At 38.3% G+C, this 19,806-nt stretch overlaps 3 protein-coding genes and 1 long non-coding RNA gene across 7 annotated transcripts in view; 2 read left to right on the top strand and 2 right to left on the bottom strand.

Annotated features, from left to right (window-relative positions):
- The first annotated feature begins 573 nt into the window (after positions 1–573).
- Positions 574–4,623, top strand: LOC109536616 (transducin beta-like protein 3). Its single transcript, XM_019902902.2, has 13 exons — positions 574–915; positions 1,442–1,673; positions 1,731–1,893; positions 1,956–2,051; positions 2,114–2,374; positions 2,469–2,675; positions 2,734–2,974; positions 3,032–3,367; positions 3,429–3,567; positions 3,619–3,751; positions 3,807–4,037; positions 4,098–4,248; positions 4,303–4,623. Exons 1-13 carry the CDS (start codon positions 887–889, stop codon positions 4,448–4,450), a joined length of 2,367 nt encoding a protein of 788 aa, XP_019758461.2. The 5' UTR covers positions 574–886; the 3' UTR covers positions 4,451–4,623.
- On the bottom strand, positions 4,534–6,061 carry LOC109536620 (probable isoaspartyl peptidase/L-asparaginase CG7860). Of its 3 annotated transcripts, none has more exons than XM_019902909.2 (7): positions 5,895–6,061; positions 5,635–5,838; positions 5,461–5,578; positions 5,231–5,408; positions 5,004–5,178; positions 4,815–4,949; positions 4,534–4,752 (listed from the first exon to the last, which is right to left on the bottom strand). In XM_019902909.2, exons 2-7 carry the CDS (start codon positions 5,819–5,821, stop codon positions 4,616–4,618), a joined length of 930 nt encoding a protein of 309 aa, XP_019758468.2. In that variant the 5' UTR covers positions 5,822–5,838; positions 5,895–6,061; the 3' UTR covers positions 4,534–4,615. The 3 variants fall into 3 exon arrangements, with proteins under 3 accessions (XP_019758468.2, XP_019758467.2, XP_019758469.2); XM_019902908.2 differs by having other exon boundaries at positions 5,899–6,061; XM_019902910.2 differs by having other exon boundaries at positions 5,903–6,061.
- Positions 6,062–6,240: 179 nt separating this feature from the next.
- Positions 6,241–19,806, bottom strand: part of LOC109536615 (E3 ubiquitin-protein ligase Ubr3) — a 36,072-nt gene continuing 22,506 nt past the window's right edge. Inside the window, exons 9-31 of one of the 2 annotated variants that reach the window (XM_048663634.1) lie at positions 14,291–14,472; positions 14,101–14,225; positions 13,690–13,786; positions 13,372–13,617; positions 13,075–13,315; positions 12,838–13,018; positions 12,380–12,556; positions 12,101–12,250; positions 11,769–11,861; positions 11,380–11,507; positions 11,133–11,273; positions 10,885–11,079; positions 10,671–10,822; positions 10,411–10,615; positions 10,177–10,328; positions 9,942–10,107; positions 9,649–9,886; positions 9,160–9,375; positions 8,827–9,098; positions 8,502–8,707; positions 7,815–7,962; positions 7,369–7,640; positions 6,241–7,206 (exon numbers count right to left, since the gene is read on the bottom strand). In XM_048663634.1, coding sequence (XP_048519591.1) covers positions 7,089–7,206; positions 7,369–7,640; positions 7,815–7,962; positions 8,502–8,707; positions 8,827–9,098; positions 9,160–9,375; positions 9,649–9,886; positions 9,942–10,107; positions 10,177–10,328; positions 10,411–10,615; positions 10,671–10,822; positions 10,885–11,079; positions 11,133–11,273; positions 11,380–11,507; positions 11,769–11,861; positions 12,101–12,250; positions 12,380–12,556; positions 12,838–13,018; positions 13,075–13,315; positions 13,372–13,617; positions 13,690–13,786; positions 14,101–14,225; positions 14,291–14,472 — 4,101 coding nt within the window. In that variant the 3' untranslated portion in view covers positions 6,241–7,088. The remainder of the gene's footprint in view (positions 7,207–7,368; positions 7,641–7,814; positions 7,963–8,501; positions 8,708–8,826; positions 9,099–9,159; positions 9,376–9,648; positions 9,887–9,941; positions 10,108–10,176; positions 10,329–10,410; positions 10,616–10,670; positions 10,823–10,884; positions 11,080–11,132; positions 11,274–11,379; positions 11,508–11,768; positions 11,862–12,100; positions 12,251–12,379; positions 12,557–12,837; positions 13,019–13,074; positions 13,316–13,371; positions 13,618–13,689; positions 13,787–14,100; positions 14,226–14,290; positions 14,473–19,806) is intronic. The other variant, XM_019902901.2, reaches the window with a different exon arrangement.
- LOC125503388 lies at positions 17,669–19,705 on the top strand. Its single transcript, XR_007280809.1, has 2 exons — positions 17,669–19,393; positions 19,468–19,705. It is a non-coding gene; the product is annotated as an uncharacterized LOC125503388 (long non-coding RNA).

Raw genomic sequence — 19,806 nt, 5'->3', positions numbered from 1 at the left:
TTTTTGGAATTTTTTGCGTTTGTGTGACAACAAGCTGATGATATTCTGGATGTTCTTAGAGCGGCCGTTGCAACGCTTCTTATATAGCATTTTGCGAACATAACTGGAACTTAAACATACAAATGCGATTCGATATTACAATAAAAACTATTTTTGGAATATTGTGAGGAATGTGTTTTTTTCATATTGAGCAATATTGATTTTAAAATAGGAGCTCAAGGAAGAAAAGTTTTGAGCAGGTTTCAGCAGCGTTCCTGCTTTACCGCCGCACTAATTTAAAAATTGCTTTCGTTGCGCCTTTTATAAAAATGAGTTTAGAGCAGTGCTACAAAAAAAATAATGTTAAGTAGGTGCTAAATTAGGAAATAATTTGTATTTTTTTCTCAATTTCAATTCATCGGGCGCTTTTTTCTCGTAATTTCTTGAAATGAAATTACGCTCTAAAGGTATAAATTATTAATTAAGATAATTAGTTCATTCATGGTCAAAATTATTAATTTCAATTAATAGTGTAAAAATTAAATTAGTTAAATGGTGTCTGAAGCTCAGCGTTGTCGATTGTTATCTCTTGTCTGATTGTCTACTCATTCACGTGTGGAGAAGCAGGAACCACATTTCTTGGCATTTCTCAGAGTCTCACTCTCTCTTGTCTCTGTTTCTCCTGTGGTTTCTCCTTTATAACCAAACTTTCAAGCAAATGGCTGGAACTTTCTATAATTCGTGATTCTATGCATATATAAAGACAAGTATCTATGATTAATGCTAGAAGAGAGAAGTAGTAGTGTCTCTAATGCTAATAAACCAGAGAAGAAGACTTATTAGTAAACGTGCTTTTATAATAAGTGGGGGCAGTGTAGTTAAGCACGTTATACCTGTTTGATCAAAAATGAGTAATCCTATTAAGCTTAAAGAAGCGTAAGTACCTTTATCCGTCTTGTATTATGCAGTTTTAAACCATTTTCTTGCTAATTTTAAATTGTTTTAACTAATAAAGGTAGGTTTTCTCACTACGAATAAGTTAGGTTAAGATTTTAATAAATAACTTAGATGCTGTCATAAAATAATCGTTAAAGATCCGGGGACGCGCGATTTTCAAATTTAGTAACAAGAAAATGTGACAGGCCTATCAGAATTTACATAAATTTGTTTTAAAACATTTATCTGTAGACAAAATAGGTATATATTTATTTATTTATCATCAGGAAAATTACATTCAGTCAAGAGAACTTTTGTCCTCAAAAAATGCAAGAGGCCTCACAAAACTACAATTCTTTATAAAATTTAAAGGAATTTTTCTAGTTTATAAGGCTCTTGCGTTCGAAGCTAATATGCTCACCTTACAGACTTGTCCTAGTGGCGTTTCTTTACCAAAAGCCATTTTTTCCAGCCCATCTACAGCCTTCTTTGTGTCCTAAGTGGGAATATGTGATTTTCTTTTTAGTTTTGAAGTAGAGTCCAAACATAGTGCCTTCTACACCGGCGGCAACATTCAATGGATTGAAGACACTTTATACTGCCAAACGGCTTCCGCCATCAACCTCCTCGATGTGGAAACGGGCTCCGTCACGAAAAGCATTGGAAATGGAAGCGAATCTGAAGAGGTTGACTCAATTAATACCTTCACTACTGATGGGACTCAGTTTGTAACTTCCCACGAAAGTGGACTGTTGAAAGTAAGCAGTTGCTTGTTAACTGAATTGAAGACTTGACTAGAAATAATTTTTCTGCAGCTATGGAGCCTAGAGGGGACAGTGGAAAAAATGTGGAAATCCATCCACAAAGGGCCAATTGCCAAGCTCAGCCTCAATGGAAGCAGGCTGGCCTCTGGTGGATCGGATGGCAGAGTTCGCATATGGGATTTACAACATCAAGCTTGTCTTTTAGCTCTAAAATGTACGTACTCACACCACGTGGTGCGTAACTGGGCATTTTTTTAAATTTCCACTCCTTTTTAGGCCAGCAAGGTGTCGTAAATGTTGTTGAGAACCATCCTCATGAAGACGAAATTTTCGCCTCTGCAGATGATGGGGTGATCGACTGCTTCGAATTATGTAAGTTCCCGTTTGGACTTAGTTAGTTTGGTCAATTTTTGAGCTCTTCAATTTTGCTATAGCTAAAGGACAACTGAAAACCAAATACGAGGGCCACTTCAGCAAAGTCACCTCAATCGCCTTTTCACATAACAAGGAGAATTTCGTCTCTTGCGGCCGAGATAAGGTGATCATCTTGTGGCAATTCAATAAAAGTACCGCACTCAAAGCCATTGCAGTGAACGAGGCAATTGAAGTAATTGTTAGTCTGCCCCAGAAGTTTACTGTGCCTGGTTTTAAGGGCAACTCTGATGGGGTTTATGTTGCCTCAGTTGGAGAAAATGGTAAGGATTTTTAATCTAGAAAGAACTGTCTCGACTATTTATTTAATTGCTCACTTCTCAGTATACACATGTTTATAATTTTTGATCCTTCTAGGTATTATCCGAGTATGGGATGTTATCAACGCCAAAACTGTTTACACGCAAACAAACTCACTAGTATCAAAAGCGGCTGAAGAAGGCGGCTTGTCCATCACGCATCTGATGTTGAATGAGAAGTCAAAGAGCTTAGCTGTAGTCAGTGTGGATCATAACATAGCAATCCATCATTTGAAATCCTTTACGTGTTTAAAGCAGTTTGTTGGTGAGTAAAACTCATTGTGTGCTTTGAAATTTCGTTCAAACTCGTTTCGTTTTTGCAGGTTTCTCCGACGACATTCTGGACATAGCCATTTTCGGCCAAGACGATAGCCATATAGTAGTGGCCACGAACTCAAACGATATAAAGTTGTATGAGAACACATCCATGAGTTGCCAGCTGCTAAAGGGGCATGAGGACTTTGTCCTTTCGTTGGCTGTTAGTCCGTTGAACCCCAACTTAATGGTATCGGCTGGCAAAGATAACAGCGTGCGTCTTTGGCAAATGGAGAACGCGGAAGTCAAGTAAGAAACTGAAGCGTCTCCATCTAATATTTGACTAACTGAAAACTCCAATTTCAGGTGTATCGGCGTCGGAAAACGACATACCCATTCAATAAAATCGGTCTGCTTCTTTCCAAAGAGTAAACTTTTTGTGTCGGCAAGCGACGACACGTGCCTGAAGGTTTGGGAAATACCGCAGGCAAAGAAAAATATAGAATTAAACGGCAAAACAACCATCAACTGCAAACACACGGTTATTGCACATGAAAAGGAAATAAACTGCGTGACTGTGAGCCCGAATGACATGCTCGTTGCAACCGCATCTCAGGACAAAACTGTGAAACTGTGGAAGAGCGAAAGACTCGAAATAATGGGAGTTTTGAAGGGTCACAAACGAGGAGTATGGAGCGCAAAGTAAGGGTTTGATTTTAAGCCAATCAACTAAGGAATCCTCGAAACCTACGATATTTTTTAGGTTTTCTCCTGTGGACCAGGTCATTGTCACCTCTTCGGCTGATTGCACGATTAGACTTTGGTCTGTAGCGAATCTGACCTGCTTGAAAACCTTGGAAGGGCACGATTCCAGCGTGATAAAAGCCGACTTTTTATCTAAGGTAAATAACGCTCTGTGAGCGTCAGATCTGTTTAAACACGTGGCTTTTAAGGGATTGCAAGTGATTAGTGTGGGAGCCGACGGACTTATCAAGCTCTTTAACTTGAAGAACTCAGAATGCCAATGTACTTTAGAGCAGCATGATGCCACGATCTGGGCCTTGGCCATTAAAAGCAACGAGTCCGGTAAGTACGAGACATGATTTCCTTCTTGTGTTACGAATGTATCTGTTTCAACCAGGTTTTATAACTGGCGGCAGTGATTCACAGTTGATCAAGTGGAAAGATGTCACAATGGATAGAAAAGAGCAGAAGCTAAAAGAACTGGAGGAAGTGGCTGTGGAGGAGCAGAAGCTGAGCAACTACATACAAAGCGATCAGCTGCTGAAAGCCCTTAAACTGTCGCTGAAGCTGGAAAAGCCGATGCAATCTTTGAAGATCGTCCAAGGAATTTTGAAGAAGGGAGATGAAGGTACGTCGATGTTACTCAAGTTGTTCAAGCAAACAGGTGGACTTATTGTGTGCTTTGTAGGATTGCCGGATGTAGTAAAATCGCTTAGAAATGATCAAAAAGAAAGCCTGATGAATTTCGCCTTAAACTGGAACATGAACAGCAGAAACACCCATGCAGCTCAATTGGTGCTGAACATTTTGCTAAAGGAAATGCAGACCAGCGAGTTTAGGTAGGTTGAATTAGTAGGAAAACGCCATCGAGTCTAGATTGTTCGTTTTTTCAGGCCTGTAGGTTTAAGCAAACTCACTGAACAAGCGCTGCCGTATACGGAACGGCATTTTAAAAGAGTTAGTAAACTAATGCAAGATGCTAATTTGATTACGTACACCCTTAACTGTATGCAGCCTCATGCGCGAAGTATTGGCGAATGACTGTGAAAGGACAGGATTTGTATATAATTTTTGTGATAACTTTCCAGACTTGGCAACATGATTGTAAAAAAACACCGTTATCATTAGTTTTTTAGATTTAGTTTATGCAGGTTTTTACAATTCGCGTTGTAGGTTGCTGGTTTTTACACTTATGCAGTAGAATTTTCATAAGACTTGTTTGATTTCATGTTGCCCCTTCTCTATTCCATAATGCAGTTCGCTCTTTTTCCTGTAAGCCCATGACATTCCTTCAGAAGTAAATCCAATGCCTACTTCGCCGGTTTTAGATAAAGTTATAGCTCCTATGGTAAATCGGTTTCAAACAGTGAAAATTGGGAAATCACATTTAAAAAATCTAATTTACCCGCAGTATGTTTTAGCTTCAACGTCATTTGGTTGAGGGTTTCATTTGTTGCATCGCTTGCCGATTTATGTCCATACTCCATGGCTTTTATTATAGCGTGCGCTAAGCAATATTTGGCTATCGACTCGCCATGCCCTTAAACATTTTCCGTTATCAAGTATGCATTTTAGTTAAACAGTTTGTGGAAACCTGTTGTGGACACAGCGCCGATGTTGTCGTCTGCGTAAGTACCGCAACCTATTAAAGAAGTATCGCTGCTTCTGCCAACCATTTTGCCAAAATAACCTCCGGTTGAGGTGGCGGCAGCTAATTTTCCGTTTTTGTCAATTGCAACAGCCCCAACAGTGCCGACCTCGCCCGGATTCTGTTTTAAAAAAGTTAAAATTTGCCTTATTGATGTTCCTCTGCCAAATTACTTTAATTTCCGTGCCAGTGCTCTGTTGCTTCCTGAACTCTTCAAGTGTTAGTTTGGCATACGGTGAAACTAAACTGCCCTCAGCTAGTCTAACGATCCCTTGTTCTTTTGCGAACCTGTTCGCCCCAACGCCTGCTAAAAGTACATGAGGAGTTCTCTCCATCACCAATCTAGCTAAACTGAAAACCAGAAAGTTGCTTTCCATTTACGTTTCCATTAAGACGATATTACCTGATGGGATGAGCAATATCCTTAACCACGGTTACTGCTCCCGCGGATAAGTCAGCTCCTACCATTACACTGGCGTCCATTTCCACTTCTCCATCTAAATTCAGCACGGATCCATATCCTGAAATTCCGATAGTCCAGCGCGTTGGCCCCTTTAATTCGCCTCCAATTGTTCACCTGCATTAAAACCTTCATCATCCTCCATGACTCTCACAGCGGCTTCAACAGCGTCCAATGCACTTCCACCGTTTTGCAAAATTTTGTATCCAGCCTCAACAGACCTTTGGGTGCCATCGAATTTCAGTGGAATTCTGGAAGATACGATATTTCCTGCTCCGCCGTGTACCAGAATTATTGGCTCCATTCTTCACAAAAGCTGTGCTAAAAGTACAATAAAGTGAACAACTAAAGCAATTTAAAACGCAATGCTTGATTACCTACTTACTTTTGCCGCTTTGTGCTTTATATGTAGGTGTTGATATGGAAATTCAGTTCAAAATAAATAGCACAGTTATCTTGAAGAGACGTTGATAAAACAATAGATGAGTCGTAAACAACCACAGACTGTTATTTACATGCCAAGAGCCAGCGATTTAAATCCAAATTTTATTCTCCGTTAAGTGGCGATGCATCAGCTTGGAGAAAGTGGGCTATTAATAGCAGAACTCGCTCTTAATACCAGACGCATAACAATGGCACTGATAACTAGAATAATCATTTTCAAAGGTGAAATTCAGGAAATAGTTAAGCGTGTCGTTAACTAAATAATGAAAAGTCGTTCTCTTTGCTTTGCAATTAAATGCTCTTTATTTGGTTGGAACTAATCGAAAACATTTGAAATTAAAAAAATAGTTTTCGTTGAATCCACTTACTTATAATACGTTACAAATAGAAAAAGAAATATCAATAAAATCATCGCCTCTGACTTGATCAATTGGTAAATCGAAGGAAAAATTAGCCCTTTCGCAAATGTAAGTATATAAAAAGAAATATAAATTATCCTAAACGCATATGCACATTTCGTGTCCACTTGGACAGCACTTAAAGTAACTATTCTATTAATAGTAGAATAAAAATAGATATTTATTATCACAAACAAGCTGAAACATAAAGCAATACATATTATATATTACATATACGTTTTCGACATATTAGTAATAATCCTAGGTATGTACATTTCCTTATAGATAAACATTTATCAGTAACAAGATAAATAGTAAGTTGCGATAAACGAAGACAATAACATTTCGTATACCACACAAATGCCAGTGCATTTACCTGTTAATCAAATGAAAAGGCCACTTCTGAAGCGTAACAATCCCAGGAACTATTCAGAATGGGACTAGATTTAAACCAGTGTGAATATGAAGGACTGTTACCAAATATTATGGGATTTCAGTAAAAAGTCAGCGATGAGGGAAGCTTAAACTATCCAATGTTTAAATTGAATGAAATGAAGGTTCCAACGCCAAATCAAATATTCGTAACTAATAGCGAAAATATTTCATTCAGATATTTTATTCCATTTGAATTTGTATATAAACGAAACTGTTAAATAGGTGAATCACAAAATGTTCTTTGTCAGCATAATTATTTTCAGGATACAAGTTGGGAGTAGTTACAGATTAATTTTAGAGAGCATTCCGGTGGAGAATCCACGCTTTCTTCGTGTGCTCGAAACGATGGGCTAGCCATTGCTGTTCCAATAGTCGAAATCGGTCTTCGCATAAAAACAGCGGTTTTCCACGCCTAAAACATTACCAAACAAATATTGTAAATTCAGACCACACGATAGAAGTGAAAACTTCAACAAGCGTGGCAGTAATTATGAAATAAATATATATTTTTAATTTTTACATAATAAGTGAACGTAAAATAACATTTACAGTTATCCATTTAGTTGCCACTTACTTTAGATCTTTGTCTTCCTCCTCGAAGACATCCAAATACAATGTTCCCCACAGGCAGGCTCGTGGTCCTCTAATAACTATTACGTATGTCGAAGTAACTACCAGGAACGGGGCCGTTCCCGCTCCACATTCTTGAGCATGTGCGACTGCTTCGCAAACGTTTTGCTGCTTGCAACAGTTTTGCTTCATACATACAATCGTACCACATAAGAGACATATACTTGTTTCTTGGGCAACCGAGTGGCATTGATTGCACGGTCTTTCATGGTAATACTGGAAAAATAAGCCAATTTAGAACCACATTTCCTAATAGTTAAACATACCAATGAATGTAGTTTAATATTATAGCAATTCGCGTTAGATTCAAGTAACAATCAAATAATCAGTTGACAATAACGTACAGAGAACGCTTGACCTAAACAAGATTTTCAAAAAAATAGTACTTACAGTAAATATTCTCTCATATTCTGCAGGCAAAGTTAACAGTCTGGGCGAATGCCATAAAGCTGTCTGATCCATCAGGAAAGATCTAGCAGCTATTTGGCTCTTAGTGACAAATGCGGCAAATTCGTTGCACCACAATCGGGGAGTCGATCTGTAACAAAATATGCGATTTTTTTAAATTGCGTCTGGTTTTTGTGGTGACTTTTGCAAGCTGCAGTTTAGGATTGATTTCCTTTGTAACTTACACAGTGAGAAACTCAATTTTGGATTGGTATTGTGTAGAGCAGAGTGCCTTCTATAAGTTGACAAAGTTTCAAGTTTCAGTCATGATCAGAGGAGAATTATGTTTGGTTCGCCAAGTCAGTTTTTGTAGGCCTGAGTTTGGCAGTTATTTATTCAAGAAACGTTTCGATTCTGACTCATCTTCAGGGAATTTTTGAGAAGTTGTTGAATGTGTTTTTAACCCACTAATTAAAATCTATTACAAAAAAACAAGTTTTGGCTGGCCCGATTATCGATGGCTGAGTATAAAAATCAATTAATGCCCCCGCCGAATTACTCACTCATGCACCAAAACGTGCCTTCTCCACATCGATAAATCTTTATGGGCGCCATAAAAATTATTCATTTCTTAATTTATTAAGTATAATTTTCAGTGATAATCTCCAGAGCCTGATAATAAATATTTACCTGCACAAATCTGAGTTTCGGGGCCAGTTTAGGGCGACGCTAGCATTGAAGCACTTCCAATCCATTGACTTTGTAACTAATTCCAAGTAGTAAACTAGCCGGACGAACTCGCTTTGCGGTGAAGGAATGTCGGGCAGTGGGTGATTGTATAGGTGATATTTGAGCAATGAGGCGATCCTCAAGAAGGGCAAACACAACCTTTGAACCTACAAACCAAAATATCGTGTCAAACTAGCCGAATTTTACATTTGAATCCATTCATTCTTCTTTTGAGCCCATGGCAGACGTATTTTGTGCAACGTAAAGCTTGCTCTTTAGTACCAACCTGCTGTTCTAGCGCGACACTATTTATCTTCCTATCATTATCGTCTGTAATTGGGCCCCTCTCACTAAGATCATCGTCATCCATGTAGAGCTCCGTGTGGCCCAGACATTCAGTAACCAAGCCCAAAGCATCAACAAAGTTTCGGAATTCTTCTCTAGACGCTTCCTTTGCAGCAGAGGCACGCTCGCAACTAGTTAAACCGCATGAGATTTGAGCAACCACTTGGTAGTAGAGTAAGTTGTACATCATTTGAACGGTTGCCGTAAAATATACTGCAAAACAAGCAAAACATTTATTAAACTAAATCAGAGATGATGGAGGACAGGCACTTACTCTGATCTATGTGCGATGGAAGCAGTAACACAAACTGCAACAACAACGCTGTGGGATCTTTCAATAGGAATGGAACTTCCCGTTCGATGGGGGCCAAAGACGTGGCTGGCTCTAGAGGTGGCAATCCGCACAATCGTCTAAAGATTGTACAAGCTGGCCATCGTGTTACACTAGTCGATACTCGGGAATGTGTACCCAAAACGTCCATTAGTTGAGCTGGGAAATACATCGACATTAATACCACGGAATTTTTATACATTTTAATCCAACCGCCCCCAAAATGCCAATGACTTGCTGTAATTGAGTGTTAATTGAAGGGATTAGACGTAATCTCACCATTAACGCCAGGTTAATTTTCTTTCATTTACAAGTTAAGAATTCTCCAAACGTTGATGATTCATTTCTCTAAATAACCCTCTGGTTATTTAGGCGCTTTTGCTTCTAACTCCTTCAATTGTCAGTTCATCACCTCCTGTTTTCCTTACTTACCAACACAATCTCTCTTTGGTAGTAACATATTTGGCGGGTCGTTAGGCAATTTGACTAATGAACCGTATCTTTGCACGAGTTCCACCTCCAAATTGGTACGCGCTATTGAGGTAAAGAACAGGAACAAACTCTGAGGTACTGGAGTGTCATTCTTTGATTTGAAAAGCGGTTTGATTTGAGTACAATTGCTCATCACCTCCATCACTTTGCCTTTCGCCTCGGCCATCGGCGACGAACTCTGAAATTGCATTTGATGATGAGTAAGTAAAACGCACTCATTACTTGCCACTTACCGGCTTCTGTTCGTTATCCTTGAGAAAGTCGCCTATTTCATCTAATATTTGCATCATGCCTTTATTCGTCCTGGTCCTAACTATTTGAGATTTGTCTCCATATTGTGACGACACTGGTAAGACGGTATTTCCTAGTTGTCTACACACTGGGCAGGAGAATTCGCCCCTAAAATGCCGATTAATAAATTTAAAAAGGGATTCCGAAAATCAAGTTGAGGTAGACGTTGATGCTTACTTTTCATGCGATAAAGCAGCCTGTGGTCGCGATTGAGTTCGTTGAAGAGTACTAATATACGAATTTAGGCACTGCAGATGCAAGTGGTGGCCACACGTTTGCATATGCACTCCACCATTCCATCCAGTATTTACAGCCATAAACCAGGACTCCTAAGGAAAAATAATATATTAAGATTCCCCTTCATGCTATAGCAAAAGCAAACAAAGTTTTTCCGTAAAAACCGAATCTTACCGGATCAAAATGACTATTAAATTCCTCGACTTTTCTATCGAATTCTGCTGATAATGTGTTGTCGTTTCTAATCCGTTCCTTGTCATCATCAGAAGTTGGTAACATGTATACTTCTGGCTGTCCATATTTCCGTCGATGGCCTATAACAGCAGTGGAATGAACTGAGGCCACTAAGCCCATGGGCATTTCCTCGGTGCTGGGAGAACTAAAAAAATAATTGTTAATGAAAATCTCGTAATTCGAACAGCTCAAGTCCATACGTTATATTGCATATTGCACAGTCATATTCCTGTTTACTAATTGATATATTGCTCTGGTCCAGGGTCTCCCCATTTTCGTCCGTCTCCATCCGCTCCTGTTCGCGCTTCAAGAATTCTCTTTGCTTTGCGGCGAATTCGGCCATTAATTTTTCCTGAAACAAAAGAAACTGGCCGTTGCAATAAACTGTCTCTCTATAAGTGTAACTGAGTCCACCTGTCGCTCTTTGGCTCTCCGCCGCCGATCTTCTCTTTCCTTATTTTGTCGCATTTGCTTCGCTTTCTCCTTTTCCACATTGGATGGCCATATCTCTTTCCTAGTTCTTTGTATATAATCGTAGCAACTTTTATCAGATACAGCAATTCTCTTCAGTAATTTTCCAACGTAGAACGGACCGTCGCCACAGGGTACCTAAAGAATGGAACAATCAAATTTGATATAAACCGAAAAGCATTATCTCAAACCTTATCATCGGGAACTAAATAATCAATTTCTTCATCATCTGGGTCAAAACTATCTAGGATTCCAGACAGCTTCGAATGCAGCTTCAGCAAAAGAGAAATTATACTCTCTTGGATTTCCAAAGTAGGATCTTCTGGTAATTCCTAGAATAAGCCACACTCTTTATAATAATAGTAATAATAATAATTAATTATTAAAAAAAGAATTATTTGCCTTCTTAATGAGTTTAACCATATAGAAATTACTTACGGTTGGAGATTTCTTAGGTCGATAAGGATGCCTTCTCCGTGAAAAACCTTGGGATGTTGATGGAAATGCGAAACCTTCGCCTGTGGAAGGGCGAGACTGTCGCAAGTGTGGCACCAATCTGCTAGAGTCTACAAAAATCAGTCGTAAACCGGGTTGTGAAGACTTTTTGGCACAATACTGTTAAACATTTTCTGGGTCTGACAAAAGTTTCTCTATTTTCTTCTTGAGAAATTACGGGTTTACAGTTACGTAGACATGAAACAATTGCGCAAACAATCAAGCAAAATCACGACAAAAATTTCAATGACAAATCTGCACTATGCTAAAGTGAACGTTTGCAAGTACAATCAGAAGATCCATTCAGTGCGTGATTAGTTGCGAATACTCACCAGGTGAATTCGATTTGATAACTTCCGTGCCAGCCATTAACGCTGGATAATTGCATATTTTAGCTGGAGCAGAATGTTCCGTGCCATCTTCGGCTAAAATTGCAATAACTTAATTAGAAACAATCTCTCGAGACAGGAATTAAACATCCCATCGATGTTTGTATACTATTTTACTTAATAATAGTTTATTATTACTTACGCCTTAATAAGGCAAAAAACAGGGGCAAATGAATGGGACAAATGAAATGAGGGCGGAAAATGAGGACAGGACCTTCAATAACGTTAGTAATGAGTTTACATTATAAAAAATGGTTATAAATAAATATATTTACATTGTCTGGCTAGTGTTTTGTCTCCAGGTATCGCCACTGTTCGATCATCAACGTCCATAGGTACAACTGCAGATTCAGCCGATGCTGGTAAAAGTGCCATGGAGGGAGATATGATCTCAACAGGAGATTCCGGAACACTACGAGCTTCGTCTGGAATCGGGGAAAAGACATAATTATCGAATCGTTCGGGTGGAAACATGTTAGTTTCAGCACAACTCGAGAAGAGAATTAGAACACCAGACATCACAAGTTCATTCAACATGCCAATAAAAGAATCACCTATTGAATTTGACGAGTTGGTGTACAGCATCAACTGCATGTCTTCTTCATCGGCGACAGAGTAATCGATGTCATATTCTTGCTCCAACATTAAATGCTCCTGTTGATTTCCATCAGGAGCCGACATTACGATATCATCGGAACCGGATGAAGTTACTTCATCTTCTCCCACATCACCTAAAAACGACGAACATTAAAATTAACAATTGCATGGTAGTTTCCTAAGCTAAAAGTGTCAATGCGTGGACATTATTGCTATAGATGATTCTAAAGATTCTTTATAAATGATTGAACTCGAGAACTTTCAGCTGTTAAATCATTTAGCTGTTTCGCGTTGCATTGATACTGATAGACTCCCGGATGAAAAATTTAGTGCTGCTGAACTACGTTTCTTAGCTATAAGTTACACATTCTGGAAATGTCAATGAAAATTAAACAAAACTCAGAATGCTACTTACTTTCGGGCGAGCTATACAATATAGGCGAAGGAACAATGTCAGGTATGGCGCCAGGTAAAACCACTTTTGGTATTACAGTCCGAAAGTTATCGAAAACGTGCCCAGTCTTGAACCAGTTGCCAAGATCCCCATCTACGACGTGGCGTGACTTGTTCGGTTGCGGTAAACACAGTTTAGAGTACTAGAAAGAAACACATTAAATCCGCATTGATCAAAGGCAATTGGAGCATTAAATACCGTATCTTTGAAAATGTTCGTAACATATACTGATTGCTCCAGCAGAAACAGAGTAAAAGCGATCACTTGCTCTGGTACTTGACTATTCACCGCTTTATATAGAATTATAAAAGCCATGGACTGGAATACATTCCAGGTCAAAATGTGTCGAGGATCGATGTAGTTTTCGCCTACATTGAGGGGCGCTTTGAATGGTGGCCACGGCGTCACTCCAGGCTTCAATTTATTCGTTTGTCTACAACTAGAAGGGACAAAACAATTTACATCATTCAAATGGATTAGGCAGGAGCAACTTACTGTTCAGTATATCTATCCATTGAATTTTGAAAATCTTTTCGGTGCACGGCCCTGAGAAGCAAATGAATCGGGTCGTAATGATGTTCCCAAACACTAGCCTTTGGTGTGTACATTCCTTGTTGCATGGTACCACTTGGATCTAAAGCATGGTTCCTGTAATCCGCGCACTCCGCGACTATTTCCTCAAAATCCCTAGTTTGTGTTCCATATCTACGTAAATTTTGGAATTCATTTTTAGCTCGTATACTGGAATTTTTCCAAGTTTAATAATTTTGATGGTTAATTACATTAAATTATAATTGAAAAAATATCACTTACCTTTCTGGTATCAGGTCAATAAGTTGCGAGTGCGTTTTATCATTTCCGCAAAGTATTGTGACGATCTCCAGACGGTTTATTACCTTATCCGGTAGTCCTGAGAAATTTAAAAATTGCTCATGTAAATGGAGTTTATATAGATTTCTTTAAATACATATATCGTTGTTTAAGCGCGAAAATTAATCTACACAACTGGCAAGTTTTTCCAGGTTTTAAGCAGCTGTGGAAAAAATTCTTCCTGGCGTTTCGCAAGCACAGGTGCCTAAAAGCCCAAAAAACTCACCACTTTCTACAAAAAAATCCCATAGTTTTCATCTTAACGAAAGCGTTTTTAAATTGCAAATATGTTGCGTAAATATTGAATTTTAAAACATTCGAAATTGCCGTTTGTTAATTTTTCGTAATACGTACCTAAGTTAGTACGTAGATTAATCAGCGTTGCCAGAAACAGCAAACAGTTTTCGACCATCGGAAAATCAACGTTATCTTGAGCTTCCCTGAAAGGGGCCAAGCTTAAGAAACGTTTTATGCGAAACCTGAAATGAGAAAACAAGCACGTTTATAAAATTATTCAAGTATACTTTACATTTTTGATACTCACTGTTCAATAATCATGGAGAGAAAACGTTCGGTATTCACTCTAGTACAACATATCTGCAGAAGGTATAAGTCAAGATCCAGCATGGAATTACTAAAATTGCATTGGATGTACGTCATCGCTTGTCCTTTGATTTGTAGGCCATTTCTCACCCACACTCCATTCAAAATCTCATAGAAAGCGACCTGAAGAGATTATTTTGAAAAATCTGTTGCCTAATTCGTTACAATTAAAATAGGTTTTTTTGCCAATAAAACCGAACAGTTCCAACAATCAATACAATTGGAAATCCAACTAATCAATGCGGCAAACAGTTTAAATGACTTCTAATGTGAAATCAAACAAAGAAAAAACGTCTCTAGCATATAGTTGGTTCTTAAAACACCCAAAACAGTTACTTTCAAGAAAGCATTGTTGATTCGTTAACTCATTTTTTTACCGAAGCCTCGCAAACTGATGAGTCATTTATTAGTGCCTCGTCTCAGGTACCAGCCAGGTTCAACAGGAAACCTGTGAACTCTAGCCGAAGTCAATAATCGTGTGAATCATCCATTTTTTGTCTTTTTGGGTGAATCAGCAACAATTGCATATAACGATTGACCAAGTTTGAGTCAAACCGCAACCCCGTCCACAAAACGGGTACCATTTCTTTGCTGCCCGGAAGATTCCTGATTACGCCGCCCTGTATATAAACTGTTCAATCTTAGCATTGGGTACCGGTACCACCTCTTTTGACGCCTTTCATATGGTTCATTCATTCGTTCCACGGCTCCACTGCGTTATAATTTTAGAATAGTACCCGACCGATTGTGAACAGTAAAAAACAACAGCATCGCCACCAGCTTGTCTCGGCTGTTTCAGCTGGTCCCATTTTCTGTCTATTCGCCACTTGAATGGATAGGCAAAAACCTCGGAATGGCACCAATTAGACTGATTTGCCTCTGTGCACTTGTGTTCCTTTGTTTGCAGACGGGTTCCGGTGTGTTATTGACGTTCTCAAGTGTTTTGGATATTGTCAAAGCGGCCAAAGATATTGGCATCGCGTTGGTCAAAGCCTGGGATCTGGTCGATCAGAACATCGATTTCTCCGAAGTTCCAATACCGATTCTGCATAAAACGGAGAACAAATTGTTCGGAAGAATTGAACGAATCAACAATCGGCTAGATGACTTGGCTGCCAGAGTTGATACGATAGGTAATATTGATAGAGCACAATTGAATTTTTTCATGCCTTCAGCAATCTTCGAAAGGCAATTGAATTGACAATGGAACCTTACTCGATAAACCAATCAAGCCCATTGTGTTTGCCAACTGCGGCTTCTGTGATTATCAGTTTGAATGCAACGCATATTTCTACGCGCTTAACATCGAAGGAATCAGCAAAATTTCACCTTAATGAAGTTATGCTAATAAACCCCATTGCCCAATTGCTCTACATGCTTCATACATGCAAAGGAATGAAGTGAGAATCGAAATTTCCTAAGTTTTGCGCCACAATTAATCAAAACTTTGCAAGCGAAGCTTCGCCCACTTGAACCCATTTAGTTCGTAGTCCCCGGAGGTCTTCTTGAAAAAATTAATTTCTATAACGCGACCTTTGGTCAGAAATAGCACAAAACGAGTTTTTTAAATGTCTTCATATTACTAACGGTCGAAACCCCAGTTAACTTTACGAAAATTATAATTAATACCCAACATCAACCTTGACAATGTGGTTTCGAAATGCGAGTTCTTGATTGATAGTTGATAAGACACGCGATTCATCATCAAATGAATTTAAACAAACAAAAAACAAAAAATATGATGCAGTTCTGTTTGCAAAAGAAACGTGTAACTCAAACAAATGGAGGTTCCTATTTTTCGTTGCGCCAGACATAAAATAATGCGTTGGCGGCTTTCACTCAACTCAACTCAAAGAAAACCGAGCCCCAGGACAGTACTTGACAACAACAGTTGAATATCAGATGAATGCTATTTTTGTCTACCACGATAAGATTGCAACTGCTTCCTAATCCTAGATAAATCCGAATTTTTTAATCGCTTGAATCTGGGAATCCCATCGGTAGGAATTAAAGAACTGTTCTACTCTATTCCCTCAAAAGGTACTCAATCAATGACCACCATCCTGCATACTCTTCCCGAACGAGTACGACTTGAACTTCGGTTGAACGATTTGCTCGATTACTTGACCCGCATGGACGCAAACTATAGACGAATGCAAAAATACGGCAATGAGCAAAAAGACTACGAAAGAGTGACTTTGGAGGATTTTGCCAGGAGCGTCATTTCGCACGATCCAAGTTCGGTGGTGAATCTGGTCGAGCGGATTCACGCGTTTGTGGTTCCAAAGGGAAAGGGCATAACAAACAGTGGCCTGTTTCAACTGTTGGGTTCCAATATGCAGGTAAGTTTGCCTGCTAATCTACACAAAAATTCTGGGAAGATGTGCAAAATTTTCGTTGTATTTCACTTCGTATATTAAGCGATCGAATTTATTTCAATCTGGATGCTAAGTACTCTTACAGGCTAAAAAAAGGTTTCCTAAACTATGTACACTGTAAGTAGAAAGTGTAAGTCTTTCAATCCCATATTTTCATGAAATTTTTTAAAAAGTTGCAATTAAAAAAAACGTTATTCTTTGCAAGAAATTTAGGCCATACCGATAATATGAAACTGAAAAATTGAGCATGCAGAACTTACACCAAACAAGTGAAGGCTATAAGGAATATTTCGCGTTTTATTATCGCGAAGTCTTCCGTTGCCTCAAAGATAATGAAAAAGTTTTAAAAAATGTCCTTACAATCCAGTAAAGCTTTCTTTCTTTCCATTAAATCCTTAACATAAAGATTTTATAACATCGAAAATGTTTTTGCCCCAAGTACTTTATGGCAAATTAATAACCAATCCGATTTACGTACTATTAAAAAAATATATTGATCTAGTTGGGCTTTCGCGACGATGGACTGAAGCTGCAGAGTGTTTCGGACCTTTAGGCCGTTGTGGAAAAGAATTTCGCTTAATCAAAGTTGCCCCGCCGCTCAAATCACTTGGAAAAAATATTTTCGAAAGGAGACGCGAAAATGTGAAATGAATAATTTGTCAATCGCATTCTCTGAACTTTAAATATCTTTCACATTTATAATTGAGCAATCGGTTCAATGCCAGGAGGGCAAATTCGCGGAATTTGGGCAACAAATAATAAAAACCCTCTGTAAAGCCCAAGTTTTTTGCAAGCGTTGTGCACGTGATAAAATGTCGTAAAGTGTTTATTTTTTGCATATGTAAATGTGTCGTAAAATGTCTGAAGCAAGCCATAAAACCTTATCTTATCAGCTAGCAGGATTGTTGTGTCCATGTGTTTATTGACTAAGAAAACCTGGATTGCAGCAGAAGTTTGTTGAGAAATTGCTTTTGCTTGCTGGGAAATTGCTTTTCTAAGCAAACCTTGACTGGATGGTTAGAAAAACTGAAGTAGAAAATAAGAAAATAACGATGGATAATGGACGCGCAACGAAAGTGCAACAGTTCACTTTCAACGATGGAACAAAGCTCTTCGTGCCTAGATTGTATATGACCATTGCGCACACACACACACATTAATTTCCTTATTTCGTTTTTTCTCCCTCTCGTTCTCCAAATCGTGTGCTGGATTTAATTTAACTGCGAGGTCAGACATTTCAGACGGACAATCTAGTTGTGACCGTTGGTCGAGCTCGGCACTCAATTCTTCGCGATCGAACAAAGCCGCATTATCTGTGAGTGTCAACTAAACTGATTGAATAGCGATAGTAATTTGTGTCTATTAGTTATCTAGTTAGTCGTGCCGCGAACTTCTCCCAGAGTGACCATACAGGTTCTTGTGAAAATTGTATCAGGTTGCATGTGACGAATGAAGAAGTGGATTCAACTACAACAACAACATACAACATTGTTCTTCGACCTAAACAAGTCTTCCTCTGTTTGCCAATATTTTTACAGCAATTACATAAAACTAACCAGTCCATTAAAAATGCATCATTTAATAGAAAGTACCAGTTCAATCGATGCGTAGCTGGTTGTTTAGTTGTTTCAGGCCATTTGCTGTTATTTAATTTGCCATGTTGATATAGCAGAATGAAATGATGACGTCAAATTGTAAATAGTAGTGATTTAAGCCGGCTCGAAGGACCACAAATGATAAATTACCACCAAACAACAGTTACACTCTGTACAATCGTGATTGAGCATTGAAAACAATATTTGCATGGTTCTGGATCTTACATAATTAATCAGCTATTTTAATAAAACATTTCGCTATCAACGTGTAAGTGGACGAAATGATTTTCACAATTCAATCAATCATTATTTTATTTTATCACTTAAATTTTGGGCATCGGGGGAGTGGTTTGGACAATTGTGTTGGCAACTTTTAGGAAAATTATCCCAGTCGAAAAATTCTCATTAGATTAGAATCTCAAATAGCTTTACCAGCCAACAAAGGAAGGAAATCCATTTTGACTTGGGGACATAATGTAGCAATCCAGATAACAGAGTTGCATTATCGAAAGATTTAAAGGGGAAACACCTTTTTTAAATTCTAAGACGAAAATGTTTCAATTTGAAACCTAGATTGAGAACAAAGGATTCCTAGTGAAATTCCGTACAAAAATCACATTTTTCGCATCAAATTAACATCTCTCGCAAAACATCTCAAAATAAACGCATTTCAGGCTCACAATAACTAAATTTTTTCCTGGTTTTAAATCTTTTTTTCATTGTTAATCAATTTAAGGTTTAAGTGATTTTTGCCTGCGGATAAATAAATACGTTTTCCTTCAACAAAATGATCACTTTCGTCAACCGAATCAAACTTCACATTTAATTCACGCTATCAATATTTACTATTACTTAATTAATTAATCCTGATATCATTTTCAAGGGGACGAAACCAACAACGCAATTTTTCATTAATGCGTTAATTTTGCCTTAAATTTCAGACAACCAGATTATCATTTAAATAGATAGAATAGACGATCGCTTTATTGCAAACAATAATCGTGCCTCAGTCTAGTTGGGTTTGACCTCAGTGAAATTGTTTAAATTGTTTCATTTAACACCTTGAGCTTGGTGAGTAATTTAGCTGCAGAATTAATTTGTTTTCTCGAATTAATGTTACTCATTAAAACACGTTTCCAATGCAGGTAACAAAGAATAAAAGCGAATAGGAAGCAATGAAATTGCAAACAAAGAGATCTACTAAGTTTTGCGCGGTTTTCCGAAGATTCAATTGAAAATTTACCTCAGTTCTCCGCTCTAAAACCTTGCAAACTTGATCAAAACATGCAAAGCAATTCCCCAAAAACTTTCGAAAAAAATTAGCTTAACTTGCACGTTCGTCCATCATCAACGGAACTAACCAATTACATTATTATTCTTCAATCGTAATGTGTCTATAACCTCATGTTTTCATGCCTTAATTGATTGCCCGACTTCCTCCAAGTCTCCCAGCAACTTGACATTTTCAACTCGATTGCAAAACC

This window comes from Dendroctonus ponderosae, unplaced genomic scaffold, assembly GCF_020466585.1.
Source record: "Dendroctonus ponderosae isolate FM_Combo_2020 unplaced genomic scaffold, Dpon_F_20191213v2 Dpon_F_20191213_2, whole genome shotgun sequence".
NCBI lineage: Eukaryota > Metazoa > Arthropoda > Insecta > Coleoptera > Curculionidae > Dendroctonus > Dendroctonus ponderosae.
Note: the sequence above shows the minus strand (reverse complement) of the source record. Positions and strands in the feature narration are given on the sequence as shown.